The sequence below is a fragment of the Coffea eugenioides genome, unplaced genomic scaffold (genome assembly GCF_003713205.1).
Source record: "Coffea eugenioides isolate CCC68of unplaced genomic scaffold, Ceug_1.0 ScVebR1_1178;HRSCAF=1989, whole genome shotgun sequence".
NCBI classification, from domain to species: Eukaryota; Viridiplantae; Streptophyta; class Magnoliopsida; order Gentianales; family Rubiaceae; genus Coffea; species Coffea eugenioides.
The window spans coordinates 15,197-37,011 of NW_020861561.1; the positions used below are offsets into that span (position 1 = coordinate 15,197).

At 40.5% G+C, this 21,815-nt stretch overlaps 1 protein-coding gene across 1 annotated transcript; it reads left to right on the top strand.

The window, feature by feature from the left end:
- Window positions 1–16,214: 16,214 nt before the first annotated feature.
- On the top strand, window positions 16,215–17,564 carry LOC113755075 (the record flags this gene model as incomplete). The annotated part of the gene is made up of 1 exon (XM_027299146.1): window positions 16,215–17,564. A coding segment is annotated over exon 1 (1,350 nt), but the record flags the coding sequence as incomplete, so codon positions are not given.
- Between the last annotated feature and the right edge of the window lie 4,251 nt (window positions 17,565–21,815).

Below are 21,815 nucleotides of genomic sequence, written 5' to 3' on the forward strand. Positions count from 1 at the left end.
GCAGGGCAGTTCAATGCTTAAAACTAGAATTTAATGCATTCAAGGTATAAACTTCTTATTCATGTCTTGAACCACTACTCCAACTTCCTATCTAAGCATATTACCATCATATGCTAAATAATCAACAAGAAACACAACTGAACAACTCAAACCCTAGCTAAAAAATCCACCATATCCATCAAAACTACTTAAACAACTATCATTAGCCAAGAATATAAGTTGCTATACAAACTTAAGCAAGATTAAGGGAAAGAAATAGGAAGGACAGCCATAATACCTCACTAAAATGCTTGCAAGAGAAATCCACCACCTTTCCTTGTAAAACTATAGCACACAAAGCTTTCTAGGTTCCTAAGTAAGTGTTTAATCGGTTTGGATTTTTGGTTTTCACTCAAACTAAGCTAAAACTCAAGATGGAAATGAAGTTTTCTTCTCTCTTTTTTTCTCCATTTGGTTCAACCACCATGGATGAAAAATGAAGGAAGAATGAAGTCCAAGAAGGATAAGAAGCTAGGACTTGAGTTTGGTCAAAAATAGTTGGATGACTTCCAAGTGTCATCACAAGATCACATCTTGAATTTTTCTTCTTTTCCTTGGTTTTATTGGTCAAAAATTTCGGCCATATTGAGCTCATGAGGGGCTGAAATATATGCACTCATAACAATGAGATTAAGTTAATAAAGTGGTGGTCAAGTGGTGTGTTCACTCGGTAACAAACGGTACCCATCGGTTCACACCGTTTTCCTTAACTCGCACGTACTAGGGTTTTTTTCTTACCATTCACTAACTTATTATAATTACTTCTAATCACACATTTAATATCATCTAAAACTCACTCGTAATCACTAAATTTAGTACACACTCCGTACTGATTACTCATACTACGAAAAGATGTGAAAACCCTAGTTTACCTTAACGATGAAAGTAAAGGGGAAATCCTTGGTTCTATGATTAATTGTAACTATTGGGGAAGTGAATGAGTAGTAAAGCTATTGTAAGTATTAATTTCCAAATTAAAGGGAATTTTAAGAAAAATATAAGGGATTTTACAAGTCCTCACAAATTGTGATTTTCTCTAATGTCTTTTATAAACATTGTATTTCCTTACAATTTCTCATAGACATGCTGGCTATGCTCTTATTATAATTGTGGCAAAATAAAATCTTTCATCATTTGAGATCAATAATTACTAGTTTCTCCAAATTCTCTTCTGGATATTGGAAATTCAAGCAATTCTATTTTGATTGTATTACCAGTACTTTCACAATTTCCCTCTCTAATTAGTAATCTTCTAATTTTTATGGAGCTTTTCCAAATATGCTAGCTTCTTGGTGTCTAGTGCTCTCAGTAATCTAGTAACATAGTTGATCAAATTGTATATTAATAAGAACAAGCTTAGTGAAAACTTAATATATAGTGAAATAATATGTCTATAATTTCTATTAAAAAGTGCTTTATTTACATTTTCTAAGCATGTTTATTTACTTAGTTTTGGAATGTTTTAAAAATTTGTAAGCATGAAATTTCCTCTTTTAAGCTACTATTTTCACAAGTTCTATTTTATAACCAAAACTTGCAATTGAGTAGTGTAATGTCCAAAACTCATTGCATTTGTAGGATTTGGTGATTCATGTTCACTTCGGGTCAAGAAAAATTCGTGAAATAGCATTAGATGTGATTCGAGAATGATTTCAAGATGATAAAATGAACAAGTTCAGCTCTATGAGCAGAAAACGTGACCTAAATATGTTGGGGAACCCGCTTTTTACCCCTCATTTTAACTAAAGCAAAAAAGGACAAATAAAATGCAAGAGAAGCAAAATGCAGGTGCAATACGCGACCTTAGCCCCACATATTGTCCCCATGTATTCTTAATGTAGTTGTGGAACTTGCACAGCCACTTGCTCTGGTTTTGCATAGTTTTCACAGCTCAATTGTTAGGGGGAATTTCAGCTGCAGCTGCTCAAGAAAGTGCAAAAGAGTGTGAAGAATCTTGATGCCATCTCAAATGAAACTACTCATTGTATTCGAAGATCAAAAAAGCTTTTGAAGAGTAGTTTTCGACTTTAAAAAAAACTTGAGAGAGATAGTTTAGGTAGAAGAAGAGCTTGTAAGATTGGTAGAATTGGAGCAAAATTGTAAAAGGAAACTTGTGGGGATCATCTTGAATAAGAATATTTCATCCTTTACTATTTACATTATGTTACCAATCATGCATTGTTTTATTAGTTCTTTATGCTTTAACATGCTTCACTTAATGTCTAACTAAGCTATTTTCTCATAGGGTGAAGATGAACTTGTTTGCATCATGATGTAAAATGACTTCTAGTTGATTTGCTTGTGAACTTGTTAGTTCACATATCTATGCTTTGTATTTGTGGTTGCGTGATCACTAACTATGAATCATTTAATCGTTTGCTGTGCATTAAATGTTGTCATGTAAGTGTAGACCAAGATACATGAAGCATAAAGATCATGTTCATGAAAGTAGAAGATATATTTAGGTAGATTTCATTTAACTATTTCATAGATCTTAATGAATTGATATCAAGTTAATTTATCACGCAAATAATTAAAGGTTTGGTATGAGTATGTCTGGCTAATGGTGAAAGCATTATTCAAATAAAATTGGAACTGATCATTGATAATTCATCATTAAGACAGACATAAAGCAACCAAACTTCTTTTAATCTTGAGTAGCAATGGATTCATAAACCATAGGAATTTCTTCTCCTAATTTCACCATTTTCAATTTACTTGCTTGATTTCGTGTAATGAGTATTGTATTGTTTTTAATTAATTTCTTGAGTGTTTAGAAAATAAAGCAAGTTTAAAAACTAGAGTTCGTATAGAGTTTGTATCAGTTGGTAATCAGAGCTAGTTGAAGAGGTATGATGTATAACCCTTGTTTTTTGTTTTGTTGTTGTGTCTAGGGTTTTATCCATGTGTTTCTTGTTGTTCGTGTTCTCAAAAAAAAAGAGTACTGTTCACGCGGGGGGTACTGTAGCGATACTATTCATCGCTACTGTATTAGTATTGTTCATCCCCAAATCACTGTTCACTCATAAATTTCTTTTGTTTTAGCTGTCTGTGACAGCCCCACCTTCCCCTAAGGCGAACCAGAGGGGTTAGCGGACTGCCTGCCCAGCTCTCGCCAGGACTAACGGTGCAGTTTAGAACGATCTATTGCGTTCCGGAACTTATAACGCGCGTAAACGAGTCAAAATGGCAAAATAACCCAAAATTAAAAAAAAATAAATCCGGAGTCGGTCATGAATAGTAACCGACCCGTCAGAATCCAACCAAATAGCAAGCAAACATTCACATCTTGAACTTTAGCAATTACAACCCAAAGTGGCCTACAAAAGTTTTCAAAAGTTAATATATACACGGTTTGCCAAACTTGAAAGTGAAAACGGCCCTAAAGATACATTTAGGGTTTCACTTCACTATACAATACAAAGAGATATACATCTAGTTCATTCGGCAACCATCTATCAAGATTCATTCCAAAAAGAGTCATATTCCTGTAAGGAAAACAAAAGGAACGGTGTGAGCTAATTGCCCAGTGAGATACTATCACTTACGCAACCAAGTGCATATAAGCATCAAGCTTTCATTCAATATAGTAAAATTAAGCAAAGGCACCGTCAAATATGGTGATAAAAGGATACAGATGGCTCTCAAGAGCCCTTTCCTCGTTTGCATTTCTTGATCGGACGTCATTGACTCTCCGTCAATGTTCCAAAAGTAACCAACCGTAGACTCCACTTTACTTCCACTCCTTCCACCTAACATCCCCCTACCGGGCCCGAAATCCAAACACTTGCACTTTGGTATTACTCGAGTATACCGGAATCGAGAGTCTCGCATACTACAAGATTCCATATAACTTTACCCAAGGCTCATTAATTGTCACGACCAAGCCCTCGCCGGCTCGATTCAATCAACTACCAATGGGTTGAGCTCATTGATAACATTTGTAGTCGTTGGATACTCGTCCAATCGACAAGTACTTTCATTTCAACTTTCATTTCATGTAACATTTCATGTAACATTCCAATAACATGACAACAATGATATAAGGCATATAAGTGAGAGCGATAAAGTACACTTTCACTTCAATCAAGTCACATTCAATTCACTTCAAGCAATTTACATTCAAAGCCATATAGTAACACACAAGTGAGTAGTACACTCACCAAGCTCGCAAATGTGGTGTCATGCACTTCCGTCAAAAGAACGTTGTGCACCACCGTCACGCCCTAACACATGCAAACAAGTACAATGAGACTCGATAACGAGTCATAAACCAAGGCCAAACATGACCCCAATAGGGTTCCATAAGCATATACAAACATTAGAGGAAACCAGAAAATTTGGAAATGCAATTAGCTTTGGCCCTGAAAAAAACAGTTTTTGACCTCGTTTTGCGGTAATGGCACCCATTTCACTACGATTATCGGATGAAGGTGTACGATACACCGATTCGAAGCTAAAATACAGGGCTAAAACATCACATAAGGTCACTCAACCTAGTTTTGAGTGTAACCATGTCAAAAATGCAAGATACTACACCAAAACCGTAAAACAGATTCACAGAATGCATTCTAGCGGAAACATCATAACTCAGGCTCTCCAAGTCCAAATCCAGAAATTCCAAAACCAGCTAAAAGCTAAGAAACAGGGATAGATTTCATCAGAAGGCCTCAACAACCAATTCCGAAGCAATTCCAGCCAAAACAACCAATTACAGGCGCAATTCTTACATTCGGGTAAAACCAGAACAGCAATAGTAATTTCGACTTTTCTCATTCTACACTACTCCGATTAACCTGTAATTTTGTAGGAACCTCTAAAATGTCATTCCATAAACTTTCATGTTTTACCAAGCCAATTCGGCCTCTAACTAGGAGCTATAAATTCGGGCAGAATGTTCCCACTAAAACCCTAATTTTCTGAAATTTCTTCCAAACCAGAAATTGGTTGCAATTAATCACTTTTTCCACCTCCTAGAGTCATTATATACCATTTCCAATCATCATAGATAGCCACACAATCATGTTCATAGTAAAACAGAAAAATCCCCAAAAATAATAAAACTTCATCACTTCAACCACAAATCAAGAAATAATCCATAATATTGCATCTCATACTACCACTAATCATGATTTAAGCATCAATTAAGGGAGGAGGGTGGTTCTTCACAACTCACCTTAGAAACAAGAGAGAGAGAGCAATAGGTCCTCCTAGCTTCCCAAATAACTCCACACAACAACTCACAAACACTAATTGAAGAGGTTTTATGGAGAAATTGCAAGTTTCAATGGTTGGTTTTGATGATTTGGAGCAAACTTGAAGAGTTTTCTTCCTTGTGCTTAGAGTAAGAGAGAGAGAAAGAGAGAGCCGGCCACTTATGGAGGATTTTTGATGATTTTTGGTCATTTTTGGTTTATTTAAGTCAAATGGTAAGACCATGAATAGTTTTCCTAAAGTAAACCCACTCAAATGGTGACACTTGTCACCTTTATTAAATGCTTACCTAACTTGTCTCTCTTATACCAATCCACTTAGCCTCCTCTAATTATCTCTTAACACCCGGTAAATTAATTTCAGTATCCAAAACTTAACCTAGTTGACCGAATTTTTCCGAACTTTTTGCACTAGTGGGTCCCACGTCCGGTATACGCTCTTAATTTCTCAAAACCTATTCGATACTAGAAAAATCATCTAAAAATTATATCTGCTCCTTAAAAGTATCTAGAAATTTTTCCTAATCACGAAAATGCAGAAAACAAGCCATGGAAAATAATAAAACCTAGAAAATGGGAAAAATACGGGTTCTCACACTCTCTCCCCCTTAAAAGAATTTCGCCCTCGAAATTTTACCTTCAAAATTTAAAGTAACCAATGGCTTGTACCTTCTCCGTCTTCAGAGTCAGAAGAAACGAGGTTCTTCATTCCAGTCCCTTCTCCACTTGACGGTCCAGGGTCGGTCTTGGTTGGTTGTTGGGTTCCTTTCTTTTCACGCGCTTTAATCGGGCAATGAGCAATTCGATGCTCGGCGCTCCCACAGCGCAGACATCTCCTCCCCTTTCTCCAACAATCCACTTCAATATGATTGGATTTTCCACAATAACCACAACTTGTCACACCACCCTCTCCACGACCCTTCTTAGCAAATGACCTACCTCGCTTACCCTGTTCTGGCCTTTGACTCTCAAGAGATGCGCTCCTTTTCTTTGCATGGAAGGTCTTCACTTGTGGCCTTGCAACTTCGGTCCTTTGAGTTTTCTCTAGAACCCCCATGGAAGTAGTGCTTTGTGCCATTGCTAAGGCCTCCTCGGAAATCCCTTCGTATTTCCTTTTTAGCTCTAAGTTCTTGTGCAAGAGCTCAATTTTCTCTGAATACTCGTGCTTCCATCGCCCTTCCCAGTATGCGACTAGTTTCTTTTGGACTTCTATTTCGTCTCGAAGAACCGCGATTTCCTTATACATCTCAACCCAACGTGCCATCTCACAGAATTGCTGGACCTCAGATGGTAGCCTGTCGGCAAAACAATGGGTCATAATAAAGTCTTGAATACAAGTGGCACTCTTGGTCCATGTTTGGTTCAGCTGTTGTTTCCTCCCTTTCTTCTCTTGACTCTTGGTCTCGTTTTGTTTCACTGCTATGACCATGTCCGCGACTACGTCTCTTTTTTTTTTCTTTTTCCCCTCTCTCTTTTCTTTCCAAAAGGGTACTTTAATGCATGAATGCAATAAATTGACTAAAATAACAAAATCTATCATACCAATTACACAAATAACATATCGCACATAACACGCCATATTAAAAGACGGATAAGCAAGTACACAAATACATATCAAGTTGGACAGATAACCATGTATACAAGCACATATACAAGCACATATACTAACGTCAGGTGGTAGTAATATACGGACGAACCAAAAGGAAAAGGTGAAGTCGTCCCAGTATCAGCCCGTCTGGTCTCTCACGTCACTTATTATCCAAACTAGATGTCCATTGATCTCTTGTGCTCATTCTAGTCAGACAAAGCCTGTTCATGTTTCCAAAATACCAGGCTCGTTTCCAAAATACAAGGCTCAAATACCTAGTAGCTTGCATCGCCTCAATTCTGGAGTACTCGGGCACGAGAATCCGAAATAAGATAGTTCACATCTCGAGCTGGCCAGTCCCAAGAGTAAACCATCTACAAATCGAAATTCCTGCCCGACATACTTATCTATGGTCCTTAGATACCATGAGAAAGATTAAAGACCTATAACACTTCAAGGTTCATAGCTTATGCTCGAACGAGCACTTAATCCTTCATACCCACTCGGCCATCCGTTGAATGGCTGTGGCGACTTGATCTGGCCCATTTTCATTATTTCCTTCAGAGCCTCGTCCTGGCTCCCCATCCCTACTTGGACCACCGGAATCCATCTAGGGATACAAGTCTATAGATCGGAACATAACATGTACTTATTGTCCAAACTATAGGCAAAAGAGGAGACACAAAACTTATGCATAAAAGACACACAAAAGAGAAGTTCTAAAATTATACTCAAATATATACATGTATTTACAAAGTCACACCCAAAAGATTTACAATTTACCCGACCTCCAGTCGGTACAAAACCCAATATACACATAAGCACTGGCTCCAAAAATCTAGCCAGTCAACCAAATAACAAAAGGGAGTAGTCATGCCAGTTCTAACAAAAGTAATCCACAAAAGTACCACCAGCTAAACAAAAGTACAAAAGCGACCCTACACGCCTCCCCTAGGGCCCAGGTTCCCAACGGAACCTAACGTGTCCACCTCGTCCATCACCTCTGGACCGGCGGCTCGTGGCGGTGCCTCCGCGGCCATATCTAGTATGACCTCGCAGTCCATCGAAATACTCCGAACCCTCTCCTTCAGCTGCCTCTTCATAGCGAAGAGGTGCTGGTGTGTGTCCTGAAGCTGACGGCGTAAAGCGTCCGCCCTATGCATCTCATCTCGGAGACCCCGCTCCAAGTCCCTAATGTGCATCGCCTGCCCGTGGCCAACCTCTCTGGCCTCCTCTAGCTGACTAATCAGGCTGCGTCGCTCATCGTCCACTGCCAGGACGACCTCGTCAGGGTAACTGTACGTATCCCAACACCTACAAGGTCGGTGCGACACCTGACCAAAAGGGGAGTACAAAGTGTAAGGCTCTCCAGGCCTCTGCCGATAGCGGATCGCCCGCTTACGCAACACTCGATCCTCTGGGCCCCTCACACTCAGAGGTCTCGGTCCCACGCCACTGGGTCCCGCACCACTCGGTCCACTAGATCCGTCCATCCTACACCAAAAGCAATTAACCATAAATAATCTTAAAGGCCATAAACAATAAACCCTCAAATCGAGCATTTCTATTACACCCAGGCTACTTCAAACCTAGGCTCTGATACCACCTGTGACAGCCCCACCTTCCCCTAAGGCGAACCAGAGGGGTTAGCGGACTGCCTGCCCAGCTCTCGCCAGGACTAACGGTGCAGTTTAGAGCGATCTATTGCGTTCCGGAACTTATAACGCGCGTAAACGAGTCAAAATGGCAAAATAACCCAAAATAAAAAAAAATAAATCCGGAGTCGGTCATGAATAGTAACCGACCCGTCAGAATCCAACCAAATAGCAAGCAAACATTCACATCTTGAACTTTAGCAATTACAACCCAAAGTGGCCTACAAAAGTTTTCAAAAGTTAATATATACACGGTTTGCCAAATTGAAAGTGAAAACGGCCCTAAAGATACATTTAGGGTTTCACTTCATATACAATACAAAAGAGATATACATCTAGTTCATTCGGCAACCATCTATCAAGATTCATTCCAAAAAGAGTCATATTCCTGTAAGGAAAACAAAAGGTGTAGACACCAAATTTTTAAAGATATTTTTTATCCTAATTTTGTTAATTCCATGATTTTTGGTTCTTAGACTTTTAGCATTTATATAGCACTTTACTATCTTTTAGATTATTGTTATCTATTATTTTTATTTTAATTTTATTTTTGGTTGTATTTTGTATTCATTTTGGGCTCTCTTAGCTATTTATTTATTTATTTTTATTATTATAAGACTTTTAGCATAAATTTTTGCCAAAAAGAGAGAAAATTGGGAAAAATATGTTTTATTTCTTTTTATTGAAAAAAGTAAAAGTAAAAGAAAAGAGGAAAAGAGGAGAAATTGTAGCTTTTTATTTTATCTTTTGGGTACTAATTTTGTACATTTTATTTAAGTTTGTTTAAATTGTTATTTTTGTATTATTGTTATTTATTTAAGTATGAAAAAAAAAGGGAAACCCGAGAGCGGGTTTTGGGCTGTTTAAGAGGTTCTGAAAAAAAAAAAAACAAAAAGAGCTGCACATTGCAGCGGCCTGAATATCATTTTCAAGGAGAAAATATGGCGGAGGGATCGGATGGCTGGGGTTAATGTAGAGACAAAACCTTCATCCTCACCTTTGAGGTGAGGGTTTAGGGATATAGGTCCCATATAAAAGCAAGGAGAAACGGCAAGAAGGGGGGTTTTTTTTTGGAGTTGACGGCTGTAGAGAAAACACAGAGAAAAGCTACGGGGAAGAGATTGACGGCTGGAAGAAAATTCTAAAAAGCTAGAGAGCAAGAGAGAAGGACGGTGAAGGAAAAGGAGGGAGTTTTGTGAGGGTTTTGAGAGTAAACTAAAGGTAAGAGATTCTAGGCGGCGGAACAAAAAATAGAACTAGAGGAGATCGAGGAAAAGGAAAGGAAGCCGACTATCTGCTTTCGCTCATCCGAACCCATTCCAAAAAGCTTCTTTAGCTAATATTTCCTTCATTTCATTACCATTGCAAGGGAGGTAACCTCTATTTCCATGGTTTTATTTCTCTATGTGATCCAACGTGCTAAGTGAGAATTGCATGTCTACTTTGCTTTCCTTGCCTTTCCTTAATTCCTTTCATTTGCTTTTGCTTTTATTAAGTTATTCTTTTATGAGGTATGTGTACACCTCTTGGCTTGTAATAGATAGGGCTTGGAGAGCATTTTTATTCACTTTTCCCCTTCCCCATTTGTTTTAGTTAGCCAATGTAATAGGTTCATTAGTGTGATTTGCATGATTACTTGCTATGTGTTCTTGCTTTCTTAGGCCTTGCATCTAGATACCATGCTTATGTGTTATGTGAATTACGTGCTTACATGTCTACTTGCTTTAATTATGCACATTACTTATATATGTGTATGATGGATGCAAATGCACATAACTGTGGCTAGTCCAATGCTAGTCATGGTTGTCCCCTCGAGCTCTTGCAAGTCCAATGCTTGTGAGAGAGCGTAGATGTGGGCTAGTCCAACGCTAGACCCAATAGGGCCCCTTCTCGTTAGTACATACTTGCATGTTTCACTACATTTCATACATTTTTTCTTAGTTTTCTAGCATTTGGCATGATCCTCCAATCCTTTCCCCTTCATTTTAGGTTTTTGCATCCTCATGCTAGTTATAGGGTACATTTGCTTGAGAGTCCTCTTTCGGTAAGGGAAACGAGCGAGTGTGGCTGCAAAATAGCCTTAGCACGCTAGTTCTTCCTTCTAATCAAAGGGAAAATCAAAATCATGAAGTTAGAAGTCATTCCCGTACCCGACTTGATGCACTCCTCTAGGTTCATGCACCTCCATTTTACCATATCATTTTTTTCATTTTTTTTATCTACATTTTCTCACTACTTATATTTTTCCCACTCTACATGCCATGTTCACACATTTATCTTCTTTCCCTATCACTTATTTATTTTCTACTTCACAAATTGCACCCAATTGTACCTAGATGCATTTACTACTATTATACCATATTTTCATCCACTTGCACACAAACACCTTTATTTTCTCAATTGGCACACATGCACTTTTCTTACATTTGCACACATGCACTTTTCTTTCATTGGCACACTTGCACTTACATTTGTATTTTTATGGTATTTTATTTTTGCATTCCTCTTACATTTTCACACTTGCATTCATATTTGGGTCCTCATTTGCATTACCCGTGACCTCTATGAGAGTTTTCCTTATTGGCCATCACAACTCATGTGATTGGGACCAAAAAGCCTCATAAGAGACATTTTAGATTTAGGATTGCATTTTTTTTCATATCCATTAGTCACATCCAACATGCAACACATATTTTGGGTAGAAGAATTAAGAAAAGAAGGGCTAAGTCACGCAACTAGCTTTGGCTAGGGTAAGGGAGTGCCTTAGGCTTTGCCTTTGCCTTCTCCCTTATCAAATGTGACCCCCGATCCCTTTCTTTGGTTACGTAGACCTAAGAGTTCTTTAAAAAGGGTTTGTTTACTTTTCTTTCCAAAAAATCACTTTTTGGGTGACTTGGTACACCCTAACTCTATACCAAGTGGCGGCTCCATTTTCCATTCAAAAACCCTTTTTGAACTTTGTTTGGCCAAACCGTCGCATTTCACAATCCCACGGCCTTTTATTTTTATTTTCACACACGTTCACATACATATCCCACACACTACTTTCACATACTCAAAAAGTGGGGCGCGACAGCTGGCGACTCCACTGGGGATTTCCTAAGTGGGTCCAAGCATTTGATTTAGCTATTCTTTTCCTTTTTTCTACCCTTTTTATGCATAGCATTTGGATATTAGGATTGCATTTTTTCCTTTTTTAGGATTTTTGCATCTCGCGCGTATCGACTCACTTCCTCACACATTCGCCTACGATTGTTTTGATGGATGGATGGTTTATTTATGTGATTCCGCGCTTTGCATTGCATTTGGGTGGGGGATATTACCCTAGAGCCTCGCGTTGGTTCTTGATCCCTCCCCTCCAAACGAGCACTAGCATACGTGCATACGCTTTAACTTTTCACCCCTCATTTATTTTTCTTTTAGTGGCTTGTCACGCCACTCCACCCTATTAGGATTTTAGGCGACTCACTTGGACTTGTGATCGCGACACGATGTGTGCGTAGCTTGATCCGAGGGGTCACTCAATCTTCCATTTTAAGCTTTGGGTTCATAGCCTTTAGCTTTTAGTCGAAGGTTGAGGATTTTTGATAGATTCACTCATGACATGTAGCCGTGACACGATGTGTGCGTAGCAATGTCTGGGGAATCGCTCGAGCCACCGACAAAGAACCTTGGGATTGATGACCCTTGGTTTCCAAGTCTGAAGGCTCGGGGACCTAAAACCTATCGAGTCTAGATACATTAGTGAGCCAATACCTCATGCATCCATGATAGCTTGCCTAGGGTAGAGTCTGCCTTGCCTTATTAGGGACACTATTCACGATAGGAGGGGTCCAACCCTTTTTTTCCCTCCTATCGCTTTATTTCTTTGTACTGATTGCTTTATCTCGTTGCTACAATGTGTTATGTGTATTTATCTGGCTGAATTAACTTTTCTTGGTTTTGTGTCTCCATTGCATTCACAAACCCTAGCAAATAAGAGGTCTGGCATGACCTTCTTTTAGAACTTACCCTTGTAGATAGGCTATTGCACGTTTAAAGATTTTGGTACATTGCATTCGTAGATTAATAATGCTATATCATTTTAGGCTTACCCTGGCAAATAAAGGGTCCCTTAGGTCATATCTCATTTCAAACTGCAAGTTCTATCGCTTTAATAAACTGGCATCATGCATAAACCCTAGAAGGGGAATGCCATTTAGGGGATCCCGCTATTAGGATTGAACTCACCTTGATTGTTCCCATGGGTACATAACCCTTCAAGGGATTGCATGTTTAAATTCTTGCCAACCGGAGAATGGGACTCATAGGTAAGGTAATTGACAACCCGCCTCTTCCATTGTTAGATGGAGTGCCCCCGTCGAATCTACCAGTTGTTGGTACCGTCGGCCGAGATTCAAAGATGGCCTGCCCTTATGCTATCTAGCGAATTACATCAAGTAGCTCAATATTTAGGGCCAATTGGAGACCTTAAGGAGATCAAGCCCAATGGCTATCTAGTAGAGGCATTAGTACATCTGTGGGATCCGGAATGTTCGGCTTTTAGGGTAGGCAATAAGCACATGACAGTGACACTTGAGGAAATAGCCGGCCTCTTCAATTTACCTTTGCATGGAACCGCTTTGATTTTCCCATACGTTTCAGACAAGATAGAATTTTGCAAGATCATAGGATTGAGGGAGGCTGTATTGCGAGGGTCGGATCAGGGAGTCCCCGTGAACACTTTGTTTGAGCATTTTGCACTGCGAAATGGGTTCGAGAGATATAGGGAGGATTTTTCATTCACATCCAAGGATGTTTGGGAAGGCAAAAGGCCAGTGGTGTATGCAATAGTTATGGCGGGAGTTTATTTCTTCCCGAGAAGAGATCAGAAAATAGCTTTCAAGGTAGCAAAGGTTATACAAGACCTCTTTTCAGGAATCCGAAGTAAACAATGCACCATAATCCCGACCATCCTTGCGGATATTTTTCTAGCTTGTACCAACTGCCAGAAAGGGGAAAAGTTCTTCTACGGGGCTAATATAGTTCTGCACATCTGGGCCCTAGAACATTTTAAGAAACGAGCGTCCGTTCCGAAAAGTTTGCCAGTAGCTGGGTATAACTGGGTAATCACGTACCATAAGCGAGTCAACGAAGGGGGTCTGCCGAACGATGCGGTTGAATGTGTCAAATACTTAGAGATGTTGCCAGATCAAGACATTAGGTGGGTGTTAGACTGGACGATTTGCCTTAGGCGGATACTCCGCACTAAAGTGTCAGATTTTGTTCTCCTATTGGGTACCCAAGGAATCGCCGCATACACTCCAAAGAGGTTCCTCAGACAGTTAGGACGCACACAAGAAGTGCCGCCTGTGGTTGATATGAGTAAGCTTACCGTCGTTTTCAGTAAAGGAATGTGCCCAAACGAGCTCCCTATGAAAGACCAGATTATCGAGGCATGGGTGACACTGTCGGATGACGAGAGATTTCAATACATCCCGGAACTCAAGCAAAAGGGTTTGACCACTACACAATACGAAGACTGGGTAAGAAGATCCGCTGCGCAAGAAATTCAAGATGAGCCATCTGAGGAGGTGAAAAGGTTGAAAGCCATTGTCGAGGCAAAGGATAAGGAAATTCTACAATTAAGTAAGTCTGTCGAAGCATATAAAGGGATAGCAGAGCAACACAAGCAATTGTACGAAAATGAACGAGGAAAGCGTCAAGAGCTGAAAAGGAAATGCGGAGAATTATATGATCAAGCTGAACGTGTTAGAATTCCATATGCTAGAGAAACCAGGGACTCTGTATTAGATAGGCTTAGAAGTTTTGGCAATCTTGTACGGAATCGTCTTCATGACATGATGTAAATATTGGCAAGTTTATCAATGAAAGCGATTTTTCTTTTGCACTCATTTGGAATTGTTGTCAAAAACAGGTTTGTGTTACGGGTCCCATTTCGAAGGTGTTGCATCATGCTAGGCCTACCCTTGGCACAAAAAGGGCCCCCCGATAGGACATGCATCCGAATTTTTGGAACATCTACTAACTCTTGTCTTTTTCTTTTTCTTTGTTTGTTTTTGTTGAAAAAGCTAAGCCAGGGCTAAATCTAAAAGCGAGCCATTTCGTGTTTTCAGGTAAAATTTCAAAATAGCTTCTCGGAAAAGCCCCATTATTACGCGATCCCGAAGTAAAGCCCAAAGGAATCGTGTAGACATGAGTACTCAGCCAGAATCGTCTGATAAGACCGCTGCAACTACCCAGCCGGAAGCCACAAGTCCCGGGGTTCAGTTGACTGAATTACTCACCAAATTTGGGGAAATGGCATCTGAGATGGCCGCCCAAAAGAAGTTGATCGACGAGCTCATTAGTAGCGGAGTGCAGCCCGAGCCTGCGCCCGTCAAACAACCGGAATCCGAACCATTTGTCATTCCTCCAATTCAAACCACTTTTGAAGGAGTTTTCAACCCGCAGTATACTTACACTCAAAATCCTCCGTTCTATCCTCCCTATGGGCAAGGATTTCAGCCTCAAGGTGGTCAAGGTGATTCAAACATGCCTCCGGATCCACAAGCTTTTTATCAGACTACTGCAGAGCCTGTGGTGCCGGAGCACACTGTTCAAACCAAGCCAGAAGTGGGAGAGTCGTCTGCCCCGGTTGATATGAAGTTACTCAAGCGGTTGGATCGTTTCGATGAGTTCATCAGGAAAAGCCAAGGTTTAAGCAAACAAGGGGTGTTAGACTACGATGATCTGTGCCTGTTTCCAAATGTACAGCTGCCCGTGGGGTTCAAGACCCCGAAGTTCAATAAATATGATGGTACGGGCAATCCTAAGACACACTTGCGTTTGTTTGCCAACAAGTTGGGCAGACCGGTAGATGATGAAAACTTGCCATTAAGGTTATTTCCAGAGAGTCTAGAAGGAGACGCCCTCGATTGGTATTCAAACTTAAAGCCGGAGGAGGTGAAGACTTGGCTTGATCTATCCAACGCCTTCATCAGACAATACGAATATAACTGCGAGCTAGCACCGACCAGAACTACTTTGGAAGGCACAAAGAGACGACCATCTGAAGATCATAAGACATACGCCAAAAGATGGAGAAAGATAGCTGCCAAGGTTGAGCCTCCGATGACCGAAGATGAAATTATTCGCACTTTCATAAAGGCGCATGATCCTCCATACTTCGAAGAAATCTTATGTATGACCGAGTGTTCATTTGCTGCGATTGTGAATAAACTCGAAGAGTATGATGATTTTGTGAGAGTCGGGAAAATTGTTAACGTCTCTGCCCTAAAATCACAAGTAGAAACTTTGCAAGGGTAAGGGAGCAGTGGAAAGAAGCCGCAGTTTAAAAAGAAAGAGGAGGATGCAACTTTTATCTGGAACCAGAACCCTTCACCCAAACCCCGATACCAACACAATCCAACCTACCAACCACATTACCCTTATTATTCAAACCCGCACCATGTATATACTACCAATATCCATCACCCTCGATCTCGCCCAAGCTATCCTAACCCACCTTTAGCCCCTTTTCAAATTTCTCAACCAAATCCACCCCAAAACCGACCTCGCCCTCCATATAACCCAAGATTTTCTCCCCCAAATAGACCTGTTTATAGCCATCCTCAACCTCCTGAACCTTACAACCAAGCCCGTAGCCGTACATTTATCGATTTAGGCAGGCCTCTAGACCAATTGTATGACCAGTTGAAGGCCGCCGAAAAAATTGGTATGGCACCCCCTCCGACCTATCCATATGGCATATTCGCTAGGTATAACCCACAAGCCGTCTATGCTTATCATTCAGGGGCACCCGGACATTCAACTGTTGATTGCAAGGCTCTTAAGCATAGAATTCAAGATATGATTGAAGCCGGAGAGATTGTAATCAGGAAAAGGGAGGCACAAGGGCCGAATATAAATAGGAACCCCTTGCCGGAACATACTAATATCATTGGGGTCATTCTGGACGACGCAGAGTATGAGGAGCAAGTCCAAAAATTGGCAAGAGAAGTTGAGGTGTTTGGGGTCACAGACCAACCATTTGTAATAGATGTGTCATTTGAGGAGGATAAAAGGTCTTTTATTTTGGATCTTACTCTAGCTGAGAGCGAGACTTTGGAGCCAGTGGTCATCGAATTCCCAGAGCAGGAGCCTGTTCTAAGTTTGCAGCGAGTGCCATGGAACTACGATAAACCTATCATACAAATTGGAGAAAAGTCAGTTGCCAAAGAAGAGGTGTCAGTGGTCACTAGATCAGGGAGGATTGCAAGTCCGTTTGGAGCTACCGTTCCGATTCAAACAAATAAACCTGAGCTGCCCGCTAAACCAACAATTACTGAGAAGGAAGTCTTGAATTTTCTTAAAAGGCTCCAAAGAAGCGAATATAATGTAGTCGAGAAGCTAAGCAAGTCGCCCGCCCAAATATCCATGTTGGATCTGCTCTTTTCTTCGGATATGCATAGGGATGCGTTGCTCGAAGTGTTGACTAAAGCTCAAATCCCTAAGGACATTTCAGTTGCTAATTTCTCACATATAGTTGGGAGTGTGTTATTTACAAAACAAATCACTTTCTCTGATGATGAATTACCGGCAGAAGGCATTGGACATAACAAGGCTCTGTACATAGCTGTGAGGTGCAACGGAAAAATGTTGCCAAAGATGTTGATTGACAATGAATCTGCGCTTAATATCTGTCCTTGGAGTACCTTGAAAAAGCTAGGGTTGCAAGATATTAACCTGAGGCCTTCAGGGACCATAGTTAGAGGTTTTGATGGAGCACAAAGAGAACCTATAGGAGAAGTGGATTTAGTAGTCGAGATGGGGCCCGCACAGTTTCAAATAGCCTGCCAAGTTATGCACTTTCCTAGTGTTTACAATGTTTTGCTTGGAAGGCCGTGGATTCATAAGTCCGGAGCTGTGCCTTCTTCATTGCATCAATTGTTGAAATTCATAGTAAATGACAAATTGATAACTATATTTGCCGAGGAAGATTGCCTCGTGATTGCTAATTCTGGGTCCAAAGAAGATGGTAGCCGAAACGCCACAGTGACCCCTCATAGCACAGCTGATATCGTCTCCGTAAGTTGGATAACAAAAGAGGAACGAGCTCTGTCAAAGGCCAGTGTCATGATGGCTAAGGAAATGATCCGCGGAGGATATGAGTTTGACAAAGGGCTGGGACGTGATCTACAAGGAATTCTGAAACCAGTAAAAATTGTGGAGAAAAAGGATTCATTCGGTTTGGGTTTCCGACCAACCGCTAAAAACATCAAAAAAATGAAGGAATGCAAGGGAGTAGAGAAAGAAGGCAGGCAAAAGGCCTTTGATATTCCACCATTACATTATACTTTTCCACGACCAATCGAGGTGATCACGTCAGAGATTAACCCAGTTGACGAAATCGAAACTAGTTTGACCCAATTGTTCGTTGGGGCAACATTTGAAGACAGTTTCCCAGAGGCCGAGTTTTCCAACATCCCTGAAGGATCAATTTCCAATTGGACAGCCGAGTTCCTGCCCATTCAGAAGGAGTTTCGGTAAACCTAAAGGGGTTTGTCATTCATGCGAATTCATGAAAATACTTCTGCATCTGTAAATAGCTAATGAAAGCATCTTTACCTTTGACTAAAATATTGCACATGTAAATATTGTTAAATTTTCATTTCATTTCCACTTGCTTTCTTTTTGTTTTCGCTTTCAATCAAAGGTTTTATGAAAATACACAAGTTGTTCTTGTCATGTTGTTTTGTTTGTTCGTTGGTTTATATTTCTGTTATATTGCTTGTTCATTTGTTTGTTGTATGTTTGTTTGCTTATTATCCCACATTCGTTAATTCTTTCAGATGGCCAAAAATAAAACTATTCGACCCTTTGGATATCACTATTCTGGAATTCAATAATGACAATCTCTATATCACTCACGACTTGGAGGTCTGGGAATCCGAGCTCCAAAGCGAGAGTGATAATGAGGAGGTATTCGATTCTTTTGCAAAGGACTTTGAACAATATGAGGAGAAACCGAAATCGAACCTGGAAAAACAGAAAAGGTTAATATTGGCACTAAAAATGAAGTTAAGGAGGTGCAAATTAGTATTCATTTGAATGAGAGGCAGAAAAAGGAGATGCTTGAATTTTTGACTGTGTTCCAGGATGTATTTGCATGGTCCTATGATGATATGACTGGTATTTCAACTGATGTGGTAGTGCATAAGTTGCTCACAGACCCTACTTTTTCACCCGTAAAGCAAAAACCCCGAAAATTCAAACCAGATATGAGCCTCAAAATAAAAGAGCAAATTGAAAAACAGCTCAAAACCAACATTATCATTGTTTCCCATTACCCTATTTGGCTTTCGAATCCAGTCCCTGTTCCAAAAAAGAATGGAGAGGTGCGAGTTTGTGTAGATTATAGAGACCTCAATAAGGCCAGTCCTAAAGATGATTTTCCTCTGCCAAATATTCACATTCTCCTGCACAATACCACTGGACATGAGATTGAATCTTTTTGTGATTGTTTCGCTGGATACCACCAGATTTTGATGGCAGAAGAGGATAGGGAGAAGACTGCTTTTATCACCCCTTGGGGCACATTTTGCTACCGAGTGATGCCATTTGGTTTAAAGAATTCCGGAGCTACTTATCAAAGGACCATGACCACCCTGTTTCATGATATGATTCACCGGGAGATGGAGGTCAACGTGGATGACATCATAATCAAGTCTAAAAGAGCAGAGAACCATTTGGTTGATTTGAAAAAGCTGTTCGAAAGGTTGCGAAAGTACAATTTGAAACTAAATCCTGCAAAGTGCGCCTTTGGGGCACCAACTGGTAAATTGTTGGGCTTCATTGTTAGTAAAAGAGGCATAGAGATAGATCCAGTAAAAATCAAAGCAATTCGAGATATGCCAGTGCCGAAAACTCAGAAGGACGTGAAAAGTTTTTTAGGAAAGATCAATTTTATTGGGAGATTCATTGCCCAGCTAACTGCCACATGCGAGCCGTTGTTCAAATTGTTGAGAAAGAATGTGCCATTGTATTGGAGTGAAGAATGCCAACAAACTTTTGATAAGATCAAGGATTATTTGTTACATCCGCCAGTCTTAGTGCCACCCAAGCCGGGTCGACCATTAATCATGTACCTATCTGTGCTTGAAGAAGCAGTTGGTTGTGTCCTCGGGCAGCATGATGACTCCGGAAGGAAGGAGCAAACCATTTACTATCTAAGCAAGAAGTTCACGCAGTATGAGGCCAATTATTCATTCATTGAGAAAAGCTGTTGTGCATTGGCCTGGGCAACTCAAAAGCTGAGACACTACCTGTTGAGCCATACCACTTATCTTATTTCTCGATCTGATCCTTTGAAGTATCTCTTGGAGAAGCCGATGCTAACTGGACGTCTGGCTAAATGGCAGATAATTCTCTCAGAGTTCGATATTGTTTTCACTTCACAAAAGGCTGTCAAGGGGCAAGCTATAGCTGATCATTTGGCAGAAAATCCAAGGGATGATGATTATCAACCACTTCATACTTATTTCCCTGATGAGAAAGTCTTATTTGTAGGCGCCACAGACGATATAAGTGAGCAAAGCTCTGAATGGAGGCTTTTCTTCGATGGAGCTTCGAATTCTCTCGGAACTGGAATTGGAGCTGTTTTCGTTTCACCCGAAGGGAAGCACTACCCTGCCGCTGCCAAATTGCAATTTGCTTGCACAAACAACATGGCTGAATATGAAGCCTGCATTTTTTGTCTCAAAATGGCTTTAGAAATGGAAATCAAAGAGTTGATAGCTTTCAGTGATTCAGATTTGCTCGTGCACCAAACCTTGAAGCAGTGGATAACCAAAGATTCAAAAATTTTGCCCTACCATTGTAGTCTGCTCACTCTGGCCAAGCAATTTCAAAATTTGGAGTTCAGACATCTCCCGCGAGCCCGAAACGCATTTGCTGATGCTTTGGCCACCTTAGCTTCTATGATTCAGTATCCAGATAAATTAAGGATCGAACCAATCCAGATTCAACTTCAAGACAAGCCTGCCCACTGTTGGGTTGTAGACAAGTCCTCTGACAATATTCCTTGGTATAATGATATTAAAGAGTTTCTCAAAACTGGGTCTTACCCTCTGCATGCTAGTACAAAGGACAAGAGTTTTCTGCGTAGAATGGCTTCAAAATTTTTCTTGAGTGGAGAAGTTTTGTACAAACGAACCTCAGATTTGAACCTTTTAAAGTGCATTGATGAAGACGAAGCTCAAAATATGATGAAAAAAAGTGCATAGTGGCGTTTGTGGACCTCACATGAATGGCCATTTGCTAGCAAAGAAAATCATGAGAACCGGATACTTCTGGCTTACTATGAAGCGTGATTGTATAGATTTTTTCCGGAGATGTATAAAATGTCAAATGCACGGTGACGTTATACGCGCTCCACCCACTGAATTGCATAGTATGATCGCCCCATGGCCCTGTTCAATGTGGGGTATGGACGTAATTGGTACAATTGATCCTCCCGCTTCAAATGGACATCGACTTATATTGGTGGCAATTGAGTACTTTACTAAATGGGTTGAAGCGGAGTCATTCAAACATGTAACGAAGAAGGTAGTTGTCAATTTCTTGAGAGATCACATCATCTGTCGCTTTGGAGTACCCGAAACGCTTATTACAGACAATGCCAAGAATCTGAACAATGACATGGTAGATGGACTATGCGAGCAGTTCAAGATCAGACACCGCAACTCTGCCATTTATAGGCCTCAGATGAATGGAGCTGTAGAAGCCGCAAACAAGAATTTGAAGAAGATTATCCGTAAAATGACTGAAAGACATCGCGATTGGCATGAAAAGTTGCCTTATGCATTAATGGCATATCGGACTTCTATCCGGACATCGACTGGGGCAACGCCATATTCACTCATGTATGGAATGGAAGCTGTATTACCAGCTGAAGTTGAAATTCCTTCGCTACGAATCCTCATGGAAGCTAAATTGGAGGAGGCTGATTGGATGTAGCAGCGCCATGAGCAATTGATTTTGATACATGAAAAGCGACTCAATGCTATCTGTTATGGTCAGTGCTATCAGAAACGTGTGGCCCGGGTTTACAACAAAAAAGTCCATAGGCGTGCATTCGAAGAAGGTGACAAAGTACTGAAGTGGATTTTGCCAATGCAGGATGAGGTCAAAGGCAAATTCGCTCCAAATTGGTAAGGGCCATTCATTGTCCAAAAGGTATTACCTGGCGGAGCACTTATTTTGGCAGAAATGGATGGACGAACATTCCCTCAACCCATCAACTCAGACATGTGCAAGAAGTTTTTCATTTGATCATGC